The sequence below is a fragment of the Pezoporus wallicus genome, unplaced genomic scaffold, assembly GCF_028554395.1.
Source record: "Pezoporus wallicus isolate ANWC-B61680 ecotype Strahan unplaced genomic scaffold, APGP_CSIRO_Pwel_v1 contig_7073, whole genome shotgun sequence".
Lineage (NCBI taxonomy): Eukaryota > Metazoa > Chordata > Aves > Psittaciformes > Psittacidae > Pezoporus > Pezoporus wallicus.
The window spans coordinates 2,765,001-2,777,362 of NW_026641326.1; the positions used below are offsets into that span (position 1 = coordinate 2,765,001).

At 41.1% G+C, this 12,362-nt stretch overlaps 1 protein-coding gene across 20 annotated transcripts in view; it reads right to left on the reverse strand.

Moving 5' to 3' along the window:
• The window catches only part of FOXP1 (forkhead box P1), a 387,258-nt gene that overhangs the window by 42,207 nt on the left and 332,689 nt on the right, over nt 1–12,362 (reverse strand). For all 20 annotated transcript variants that reach the window (XM_057422837.1, XM_057422843.1, XM_057422851.1 and 17 more), the window contains one exon: nt 4,682–4,786. In XM_057422837.1, the coding sequence (XP_057278820.1) occupies nt 4,682–4,786 (105 nt within the window). The remainder of the gene's footprint in view (nt 1–4,681; nt 4,787–12,362) is intronic.

Genomic DNA, 12,362 nt, shown 5'->3' on the forward strand with positions numbered 1-12,362 from the left:
AACTCATTTTTCCCTAAAGAGACAGCTAAAAAGTACCAGTTATACATTTATGAAGTACCAGCAATCAAAATTATGGATTTTCTAAAAGGTTTTTAACTACTTTTATTGAAAGGAAAATCGCTGTCTCAGACTTTTGTGACACTATTGCTAATAATAAATTTTACCATTTAGACATCGCAGTAATATGGTAGACAGTGTCAATAGAAGTATGAAACAAAGATGATCCTCGTCTCTTAAGTAATGCTTTCTGATTACACACCGGAAATTATAATGTGAAGCATAAACTAAGAGCACCTTAAGATATAAAATGCAATAATGCAAGACAATGTGCCTCGCAACGCATGTGCCACACACAAGTATGTCAGCAGGCAGGCATCAAGGTGTTTTATGGTAGAAGCCTAACGCTCATCCCAAGGGGAAAAACAGTTATATGTGCACCTAGAACTAAAACCGAGAGGAGTGAGTTGGAGCTGTCTGACAAGCTAAGGGGAGGAATGAAGGTTTTTTGAAGGGATGCTACTTTTGGGTTCCTCGCTGCAAAGTTTCCCTACGAGCATCCCCGGGAGCACTAGAGGGCACTGTGGGATTTGGGCCACCCTGGCCTCCTCTTCCTCCTCCTGCTGCCGCCTCAGGGGTCCTGAACCCCCCTGCCAGGCAAGGAAGGTTATGAGGGAGGTGTTAAAAGAACCAGTAAAATGAACATCTGAACGGCAACTCCACATATTCCTGGGAAATCAAATGCTCAATGGCATCCCTGCAACTGGGCTGGGCCGGGCGGCTGCCCCCTCAGCAAGGCTTGGGAGCAGGAAGGTGAACTGAGCCTGCGAGCAGCTTAAAACCCTAAAAAGCCACCTACAGACTGGCCTTTCCTCTGCCCTCGCTACCCTACTTGATGATAAGGTCTCTGTTGTGCTAACTGCAGATGATTTCACCGCGGAACATTCCGACATGCAAATGATAGCAATTAATGCCTTTGAAACAATTTATGATTTCCGGCCTACTTCAACATGTATTAGCATATACCTGGTTTCTTTAATATACACTTTGTTTTTCCAAAACCACAAACATAGTTGCTGGAATTTCATGTGGAAGTGCTTAAGGGGTTGAAAGTTAACACCTTTGTGAGCCGAGCAGTCTCACAGTTGCTGCTGAACAAAAGCCTCTTTGTAGGAGCTTTCTCGAAATGTTTTCTTAACATGTTCCAAGTAGTTTTAGGCAGGCAACTAAAGTAAACAAGATGTTACCATGATAAAAACACTTGTGAAAACATTACAGAGTGCACTTAGTAGTTTCTTTCACATAAACTCCCCTTCGTTTCATCAAAGTTAAATGCACATGAAGCAGATTACTAGCATCACTGCGATACAGGACCACAAGATCTCTCCGAAGGTCTGCGTCCCTCTTTTAAAGAATAGGTCTGATTTTAAAATGGTATGGCCGTGATTAAGCATGCCTAAAATATAATCAAATTTAAAAAAGGAGAAAAAAAGAAAGGAGAAAAAAAGGAGAAAAAAAGAAAGGAGAAAAAAAGAACAAAAAAAAAGGGGGGGGGGGGGGGGAAGGGGGAATATAAAACCCTACTCAGTCTTTTCCTTCATTCTTCACCCTGGATACCTTGCTGAATAACCCCCCTCCCTCCAGCAGGGATTTCCTGCACAACATGCCGTATAAGGGGTATATATTTCTATCTGCAACAGTCTTTAAACACATGCAAATGAAATCAGGGATACAGTCAATTTCGAAGGAAAGTCACTCTGTGCTACTAATTGCTCCTTTCGCTGCCGCCTGCGAGTCAGGCCCTGGTTAACACGCGAGACACGTGTGGACCCTCCAGCCCTCACCTGGCTTCCCGCAGCTTGGCAGAAGGCCATCAGGTCACTGCGGTGAGACTGGACTTGTTTTTTAGGCTCGGGGAGAATTCTGGAGCATGCAGGGCGCTATTGTTTCATTAGGCATAGCAGCAGCCCCTGCTGCTATCAGTTACCTCTAACTGATACCGCATCACGTGATAACCAATGGCTGATGGATTAAAGGGAGAATAAAAAAAAACACCCCACAACGCTAAAACTGCAACTTATTTCAAAAAGAAATAGGGAAATAAATGCATACAATAGCCCGTGTATCTGCTGGTTCTGATAAGCATCCTCCTGTTGGCTGTGAGTGAAAGACAACTAGGATCGTTATTTGTACAGTATTTATCTTTGAAATCAAGGGCCCTGTGGTGTACCTCACCTTGGGAACAAACACTACAGAACGATCACAGAAGAGTGTCAAATCTCTGGTTTTGATTTACCAACAGTTATGATATTTCTTCCTCAGGAGGAAAAGAAATGAACCATGTTTTAGACCTGCAAGTCCTTTTTTCTCCCTTAACTGTAGAATCATTTTATTGGCATACAGGGCTTTCATTCCACATGTAACTTCTCTTTGCTTTTTCTAACAGGCCTTTTCACTGAGGTAAGTGAAATTAAGCAATGCTCAATTGATACACAGGCTGTATTTCACTTGGTAAACAAGAGCTTTTCTCTTGAGGGGACTGTCGAAAGAACTTCACGGATTATACAAGTATCAGAAAGAAACTTCAAGCATCTACCTGTTATCTGTGCATTGAGTAATGAATTCCGATAAATGGCAACATAATTTAAAGATGGACGCTCCACAGGAGGCTTGGAAGGCTACAGTATCATTTTATGAAGCAATGCTCACTTCCTAACAGTGTCAATACGCTGCTCGGGGACATTCATTTCTGCATTCGTTCTGGGTTAAATATCACTCTGAACAATAAGACTTTGTCTGGACACTGTAGAATTTGAATAATGAGAAAATTTACATGAGCTGATGGGTTTAAGAAAGTCACACAAAATATTTCTATTGAAAGGTTTCAATGAGGGGGAAAAAAAAGATTGATGATAAGTGTGTGATAAAAGAACCACCATTGTTGGAACTGGGAGTAGATGGAGCCACTTCAGGTCCAGCCTGGGCTGGTAAATGGTTTTCAAGTTATTCCTACCTAATGATTGCCCCTAGTATTTTGTCCAGGTGAACTGGGTCTACTTACTGAAACATCTCCAAAATGCCATATAAAAAATTCAATCCTGCCTCTGCCCACGCTGTGTGACTTAAGGGATGTATTTTCTACGTGTGGTCACATTAAGCAGGAAATCTCCCTGAAACCAGCAGATCTAATCTGGAACAGGGACTAGCACAGGAAGCAAAGGTGGCATAACTGATGAAACGTGATTGCACAGGTCAGTCTGATATCTAAGGCTACCGCAGCACCTCTCCCCTGCCTTAAGTGCAGTAAGATTTAGAATTGTTTTACAGGTCTAAATGATATAGTATGTCACAGGCATATGAATATGCTGGCAAGTATGGCAAGATTAGCATTTAGTTCACTTAGGTGAACAACAGGATGAATTACAAGAAATAAGGCCACCCTTTATGGAAATCTATGACTAGCACCTTCTTATTTTGTAATCCTCTTGTAATGAGAACTTCCTCATTACTGCACCATTCCATACTTGTAACATATGTTTATACTAGGACCAGTGCTGCTTCTACTGAATTAAGAAGGGTTTTGCCAGTGGAAGCAGAACTAGCCCATTCTGTTCTGAGAACAAAAACCTATCTGTGTCATCTAACATCATCCAGCAAACATCCCTTACTTGCTGTTGCCCTTCCCTCCCTCCTGTAAAAATCCAGGGAGCTGTCCCAGGAAGAGCAGGTACAGCTCAACATTTTGGGACTGATTCTACATATCTATCCTGAAGAACCCCATATATTTATGTGGACTACTTCATAAGATCACTACTGCAAATGGGAGCAGAACCTGTCCCTTTGTGCATTTAAATCATAAGCATTGCTTGGGCACTTGGTCTCCTGTGATCTTACAGCCCTAGTACTTGAGAAAAGATCAGTGCCCAAACCTTCCAAAACCTGGGTGCATCTAAAGCATACGTGTACCCGGTCATCTACCCTGACAGAACACTCTTTTGTGATGGGAACACTGTTTACTCCAGCTTGGAGGTGATGGTGATGGTTTCGCTGTGGAGCAGCCATGTGTAAGTTATTAGAGCTCTGCCGGTCCTTCCCTGCATCAGGATGCACGCATTACCACATACTAGTCCATAATGCACTGTTTATGCAACGCGTAAAACTGTGTTCTTTGGCAGCAAGGAAAAGGTCTGCAGCAAACTGCAGGGGCCCAATTAATATAATTATAGTTTATTTTTAGTAGTGTAGACTTTGTTCATTAGTTACTTATTTGACATAAATTAAATTTCACGTGATGTTCTGCAATTCTCTGTTCAATTATGGACTTAATTTAAGACTAAATTTCTAAATTAAAGTGAAATCAAGGTTAAATCAAGGTTGCATTGTTTACATTATCAATACTGCATCTTCCAAATTATTTAAATATATTAAAAAACAAAAAAAAAAAAAGGCTGTAAACTGCAACTATTTTACAGCAGTACACTGAGCAGGACCGTACTTTCCCCACGGGGCTAATTTACTATCCCCTGTTAAAACGTTCTTGAGCCTGTTCCAAAAGCCATTGAAGTGAAAGGGAGTTCTCTGTTGACTTCAATGGGCTTTGCATCAGGCCCACGGTGAGTGACAGCACACAAAACTTCAGGGCATGCTTTCTGTACAATGCAAGTGCCAAAAAAACAGTCCTTACTTTAGAAATGACTGGAAGTCTTCACATACTGCTTCACAGCCTGGCCATTTGCATACACCGTGTCCATACAGCGGATGGTTGTGTGAATGCTCCTCGTGGGATAAACTGGAGGTGAAAAAGAGAAAAGAGGAAAAGTGGTGTAACTGAAGGTACTGCGCCAGTTCGTCTTCACAAAGACTCTTAAGAGCAGCAAACAACAGATCCTGAAGCCTCCCTAACGTCTCACAGTACCCACCTGACTCTGCCCATGGTTTTTCAAAACAGAATTAAATACCATTTGCAGTGAGAAACATGTGTCATTCTTACTTAGCTATCCTCCTACATTTCATTCATTAATTAAAAGCTTTGTAAAGAATTTAAATTACATGGATGGAGAAGAAATCACTTGACAGACCTGCTTAATATCCTGCTTGATATTTTGCTAAGAAATTTATGAACACTGCGTATTCACAACTCAACTTCATCAGGAAGAAAAGTCATCTCCACACAGCAATGTATTCTTGTAACACAATATAACCCGACCTGAGGCTTTCCTCATCACTACAGAAAGAGGAAAAGCATTAAGTCTGCAGCCTTGCCTTTCCCACCATGTTATTTATTTACTGGTTTGTTTTGTTTTGTTCTTCATTTTGGGATGGCTTTTTTCACCCCTGCTTACAGACTGTTTCTTTGCGCAAGTACAGACCTCTTACATCCCAGAAAAGAAGGCTCAAGATGTAATTTCAAATGCAAAATTCATCATAAAAAAGGAACCTTGTAATCAAAGGATTCCTGAGCACGAGGGGTTAGTGGGGGCTATTAACCTTCAAAGGTTGGGCAGGAACGTCACAGAGCTTTCTAACTACTGAAACCTGGGTTAAAGAAGAAAAAACTGGTATGAGCACTAAGGGGTTAATCCTTCAGCGGGATTCCAATCAATACGTAATGATTTGGCTGCACTGATCCAAGTCATAAGACGCTTTGATCCAGGCCATGTGGTGCTCAGGGAAATGTATCTGTTGCACTAACTGATGAACCATATTCTAAAATACCTTCTTTATTCAACTTCTGCATGGAAACTTCTGAAGTAAAGGAATTATTTTTGCAACAATTTCCATAACCTTAGATGACTTTCAAAATAAAATGTCAAAATAATATTGAAATCTCTATTTTATGCTCACACACAGATCTATTTTTCATAGCAATCTTTTTGCTATAGTATGCCTGTGCTGTATTATGGACTTCAAACATACACAAAGGATATGAACACATACCAGCATCTAGGTGTGGCTTTTATGACTTATTTTATCTCCTGGATCATAGGTAACGTTACGGATAAATGCTTACTTTTTGCCATTTTACTTTTATACACATGTGGAAATGCTGTTTTTTCTTGTTCTGTAATATTATCTGCTGTGTACTGTAACAAGATTGTGTTCTTGAATTATTTCTGATGCATTGGATAGCAAAATCACCATAGAACACTCTCCTGAGATGTTATCCCAAATGCAAAGAAGTTGCAAGAGAAATTCTTGCCCAGACTATGCCACTTTTGACTTCAGGCCCATTGAGAATCTGAAGATAACTGAAGGTGGGGGTTTTAATTATTTTAAAGTTGTACGGTTTTAATTAAAAAAATTTAAAGATCTCATTGGAAAAGTTATTATGAGTTGTACATGAACTTAATTATTTCATTGACATCTAAATTTTGGCTGTACACATAGAGTTCTACAAGCATAAACATATCTTTATCTATATCTATAGATCTATATCTATATCTATCTACGTATGTGTGTGCAAGGTAATTCCCTAAAAGAAGAACTGTCGGTGAAGAGACTTACAAAGGCCTTTTCTCTACAGGAATACTACCCTGGTTTAACTTAATTTTGTTTAAAATGTGCAAGTGGGGAGAAACTCTATCAGTTAATTTTTTAAAAGAACAAAGGGACCGATGCCTTCCTTGCAAGGAAATTGGAAAAATGCTGCACCACACATTTCCTCAGCTGAGACTGAGGGAGGATGGCTGAAAAACACCATCCACCCGAGCCACGCAGGCGTATGGTCAAACACCCCACACACACATCAGGAAAGAATGATTTGGAGAATAATGGGGTTTATCATCTGCTTCCATACCTGAATGAAGCAAGGAGTGAGAAAGTAGGCTTTCATGTTAACACTCTATTAAAATCTATGAAGACTGTGTATGAGAGTTATGATTTCAGTGTGCTCGGCAGAACCCCAAAAAAACATTCACTATATTAATTCACACAGTGCGTGTTACCCATGCACCAGGATGACCGCAGAAACACCGGGTGATGCCAAGTAAGGAGTCAGGCCCCTGTGGGGTTTAAGCACTGTAAATCTCATTATAATATCAACAGAAGTCACATGGCTTAAACCCCCAGCAGGGCTTTTTTAAGTTTCTCTGTCAGAGCCTAAAGGCCACGGCCAAGTCAACGGAAAGAGCCCTACCGAGATTTGTATTTATTTTTTTAAATCCAAGTGCAAATCTCTTTTCTTTCCAGGAAACTTGCACAAGACAAGACAAATGATGTAGGACATGATACCCTGGTACTGTGTCCAAAGAAAATGACAGAACGACCAGGAGAGTATCAAACTGCAGACTATGCTCAGGATGTCAGACCAGTGCTGTCAATAACCAGAAAGATTGGTGCTGACTGTAAATGGCAACGTAAAAGGTCATTTTGCTAACACGATGCTAAGCGTAACTTACTTAACACCTACATACAGCTTCAACTGCCATTTGACAAAGCAAAGCAACTTCTTCAACTTACCAAAAATAGACACTTCAAAAGCAAAAAAACCCCTCAGTACTGAAAGACAAATGCAGGCATCCTCCATAGGCAGCGTGTTTTTCCAAAGGCAGCTACTCCCATCCCACTCAGGGAGGGGTTCAGAGGTACCTTTTGGTGACCTTTAAGCATATCAGGTGACTGCTATTTTATCCATCCCACTTTTGAAGATATTATAGATTGCCACTTGTTCCCTGATAAGAGCCTCAAGAAGCACCTCAAAACAAAACAAAGAGCGGGTTTATACAGAAGCGGATGTAACGCAAAAAGGATACAGCCATTGGAAATGAATGGAGAACTCTGTTTCACTGATCTAAATACTCACTTTGTTTGAGCAAACAGAGGTGGAAAACGAAGATTTTAATCCAATACATAAACAAACAGCTTTGTGGGCACAATGCAAACCTATAAGCTTAAATCATTCAATGATATTTTGTCTGCATGTGAGAACGGTTTATCTGGATGCATCCTTGGTCTCGCTGCCGGAGACAGACTTTTAAAGATCTGAGCTTTGGCAAGCAGAAGCAAGTTTTAGGTCTGTTTGATTTCTAATGACACATTAGAGTAGGTGTTTGTTTCTGTCACCCTCTCTCCTTCCCAGGAACGCATATTCATGGTTGGGTACAGGAGATGCAACACTAGCTAGTGGAAGTGATTTTATAAGAAGACATGATTTTCAAAGAACTGAAGGCATAAACGATGGAAAAATCAAGATTATGTGGGGTTTTTCTCCTTGTATTTGCATACAGAATGCTTAACACAATTATTTCCAAATAATGCAATAGCACAGCACTATTACATCGAAGTACAGCAAATAACCCTCTGGCAAGTAAAACCTCTTGCATAACTCAACTTATTCATGACATACGACAGAGTAACGAAATCCATGTGGGAAGCTGAAAACTGCGTAAGTGTCCACTTATTTTCTGTTGCCTCCAGTCCGGTTTCCAGTAAGGAGAGGAGGGGAGAAGAGCCAGCTCCTCTGTGCTTGCTGGATAAGAGGAGAGGAGTTTATACCTCCGCTTTCTTCAACCTATGTTGCTGCTTCATAGCCCCAAGGATCTCCAAAGGGTCTGGAACCACATTCACCACCTGCTCCAGCAGGGATGGCTGTAGAAGCTGCTACTTGCACAGCTCCGCTCTTTAGACTACTTCAGCCATTTAACTTTAATCCACCTGCTGTACTACAGCATCACTGAAGAATAACTCTTTAGGATACAAAAGCTCAAAGATGGAGAAGCCACAGAGAGCTAAGCGCACATGGAGAGTAAAAATGACAGCAGACCCCCAAGAAAGATGTGAACACACTAAGTGTTGGGGTAAGTAGAGACCAAAGCACTAGCAGGAAAGCTACCCAGGCTGTATGGTTTAATTCAACCCATACTCAGTAACTGTGTGAAACTGGTTACCATCCTTATACACGCTGGCCAAAAAGTCACGGGTGGATATAAAAACCAGCTGAGCAGAAGCCTTAGGAATAGTGCTTCTGCCACACAGTGGACCGTATTTTAAATATTCATGATGCTGACATACTTCATATTCCACTCTCTCCCCTCCACATCTGCTTGGGCCAACGATCTCTGCCAAAATGCTGGACGAAGTCAGTGATGTAGAGAAGCATCCCTGATTTTCTATTACAGTTATGAAACATCTGCTCATGTTCTAACAGCGCAGAGAACATGCCTGAGCCACCTGCACACTGAAAAATCAATAGCACATCTCCTGCTTTCCTCTTGGAAGGGGTTTGACCAGAGCACCCACAGAAACTGCAGAAATGCCTTTTTTTTCTTTTATTTTATTTCTCAGGGGCAATGGGAAGTGACCTCATCACTGCCAGCTGCCATGAAACCAGCGTTCAGTGCACAGAGCACAGGCGGGAGTACAGGACTCAGTCTCACACCACATTCCCCCTTGGCCTAAGTGGATGGCACAGACACTGAGGCAAAATGCTATGATTTTGGTCTTGTACAGAAGAAACACAACTGGGAACCAGCATGAGTCTCCTGTATTTGTGACTGCCCAGGGAGCTTTCAAGCTCACCAAAAAGCACCAACGGAATAAAGCTGGTGAAAATGTCACAAGTCTCCTAGTCAGGAACACTCTCTGCATTTGACTTAAAGTTTAAATGGAACCAGTAATGAATAAATCTTTGCACTAACTGTACTTGAATGGAAGTTCCTGCCTTCATGGCAAAATCAATTGCATAAAGATATGTTTTGCAGTGAAGGTGCAAATCCCCCTGAATTCTTACTAAGGTGGCTCAGCACCTCCTTCCTCTCTAAACTGTCAATTTAATATAAAACCCAGTCGTTAAAATATATATATATTTAAATAAGTATTAACCCATATACTTAAATGAACTACTTCTATATATTCATACTTCCATCCAAGCCTCAGTATCTGACCAGAAAGGAGGAATTTGATTTGAACGGAGAACTGAGCAAGTACCTCTCCACTGCTGGATAAAGCTTAGCAGAGGGTCGTGGGCCTTCAGGAGAGGTGGCATTTGATGTGTACAGTCAATGACAGCTCTCTCCAGAACTGGTCTGCAAATTTTTGGATGCTTTTTAAAGCTGTATTTCTTCCCTTCCTCATTACTTTAGTCCACAACCAGACCTAGGACTAGAAGCAGCTCATGTTTTACATCAAGCCCTATTGGAAGCAACAGGAGTGGTATATTACATTTTAAATGACTACACCAATTTAAGACAAATCAGGTTAAAACTGCAGCCTACAGGCTGAAAACCTGTCTTCTAATCGGTGTGCACTAACGTGTACACTCATGTAGTATAAGGAAAGGAAAAAAAAGCAGATCTGTAGCATTGATGTAGTAACACCAGGCCAGCAATGTACCCCAAATCACTGCCCCCCATCCTCACACCTCTGTGGCACTATTCTCTAAACATCTGTTGCAAAGAGAGCACTGGAGCATCTGCAGCAGGGCTAGGACAAAATCTGGCTAACATTCCCTTTCTCTTTTACTCAGTGCAAAGAGTATAACCAGACTGAATAATTACACACATCATTTTCTGGTTTTGATCTATGCACTGAGGGTTTGGATTATTAATCAACATTATGACCCTCCAGCACACTCAAAATACTACATACTTCTTCCAGTGGCACCCCCTCTTCCACCCTTGCAGCAGAACTGCCCCAGGGTCCAGACAGCCACTGCCCTACATCCTTTCCTTGGAGGAACTGAACCTATTTCTAGACCATTGAAAAGAAAAGTCCATTGCAAAAAATACCACTATTGAATTCATCACTTATCTTGGGTGGAAGTTCCATTCCTGCACTTGAATTAACGAGTTTCTCTCTACTATTTAAAATTCTTATTTTTTTATTTCAACCTTGTGCCTAGGTACTGTAGTGAAAAGTACATCAAATATACCCAGACGCACATGATTTGAAACGCTGGATTTTAAATTCCAGCACTGCTAACTAATGAGAACAATTTTTTCCCTCTTCTGCTTTGTAGCATCACTTCATGTACTTACATACCATAATCACATCCTCCTAGAGCCTCTATTTTTCCAGGGTGTAGATCTTTAATTCCCTTTAATCTGTCTTCATAGCCTATTCCCTCCAACGCCTTTATCATCCTAGCTGCTCTCCTCTATATTTGCTCCAGCTTCTCTTTATCCTTTCTGCAAGAGAGTGGCCAATTGTACATCACACTCTCAATGTGGTTTAACTGGTTCTGCATAAAGCAGAGCAGGAAAAAAGGACTCAGATGCAACACGCATGTTTATGCCTCCCATGACTGCATTTACCTTTTTAACTAAGACATGGCACAGAGTGTCCCACCTTAATTTCTCAACCCTGATTATGCCTCAGCCATTTCCCACACAACTGATGCTGAGCAGCTGACGTGTCATGTCAAACCAGCAGTTTGGAATTTTTATTTCCAAGCTGGGGTACTTTTTTACTTATCCCTGCTAAATCTCATTTGATTCCTCTCTGAACAGCCTCCTAATTTATTCAGATGAAACCGGATTGATTCAGTATCTTAGTTTAATTATGAAAAAATGTGATCTTGCCACTTTCTTGGGTCTAGGAGTGGGTTCTGCTTTTTTTTGATTGACTTTCAGCACAGGAATCCCATCTCTCTTACACACCCAATTCGTATGGCAGAGGGAGGTGGCAATGGCCAGGCTTTGGCCCCAGTTCAGCAACGCTTTTAAGAACACATGCGAGTTTAAAAACATAGGATTATGCCTTGGACTTCTTTGAGACTGAGGTGTAAAATTACAATCATACATACATACTTTGTAAAAAGATCCGTTTGCCAGCCCAATTTTACTGTAATTTATATTCTGTTGTTACATTTACATTTATAGTAAAAGAAAACACTGAGAAACAAGAGCTATTCTCCTTTAGCAAAACTATATTACATTTAGAGTTAAGGCAAGTCTTCCACCCCTACATTAACCAGCAATATGCCATCAAATACGATTAATAGGGATTATTCACATCAGTATTTTTCTCCCCTGTCCCACAAGCACACCAAAACATGTGCAGAAAGTGACAGGCATATCACATACAGCTGGGGGCTCACTGGGAGAGGCCTCACCCACTACATGTCGGTGTGGCCCCCAGGATAGTCCCCTTTGGGAAAACATGTATCAACTAATAATTCAGCTACATAGTGACTCCGAGGGAGAAACACAGCTAAAGCATAGCACCCTCTCTGCTGCATGCTGCCTCTGCAAAGAATGCTATTTAAGAAAGCACTAAAATCGAGAGGACACAAGCCTGCTTCCCCATGGAAGCGTGCTGAATCATACAGGTAGTGTAAATATCATATGCTGCTGCAGGTGCTAGGCGGTCTATTTGTTTGTGTTTACTAAAAGGCATAACAAATACACTAAAACAGAACAGCATTTGGC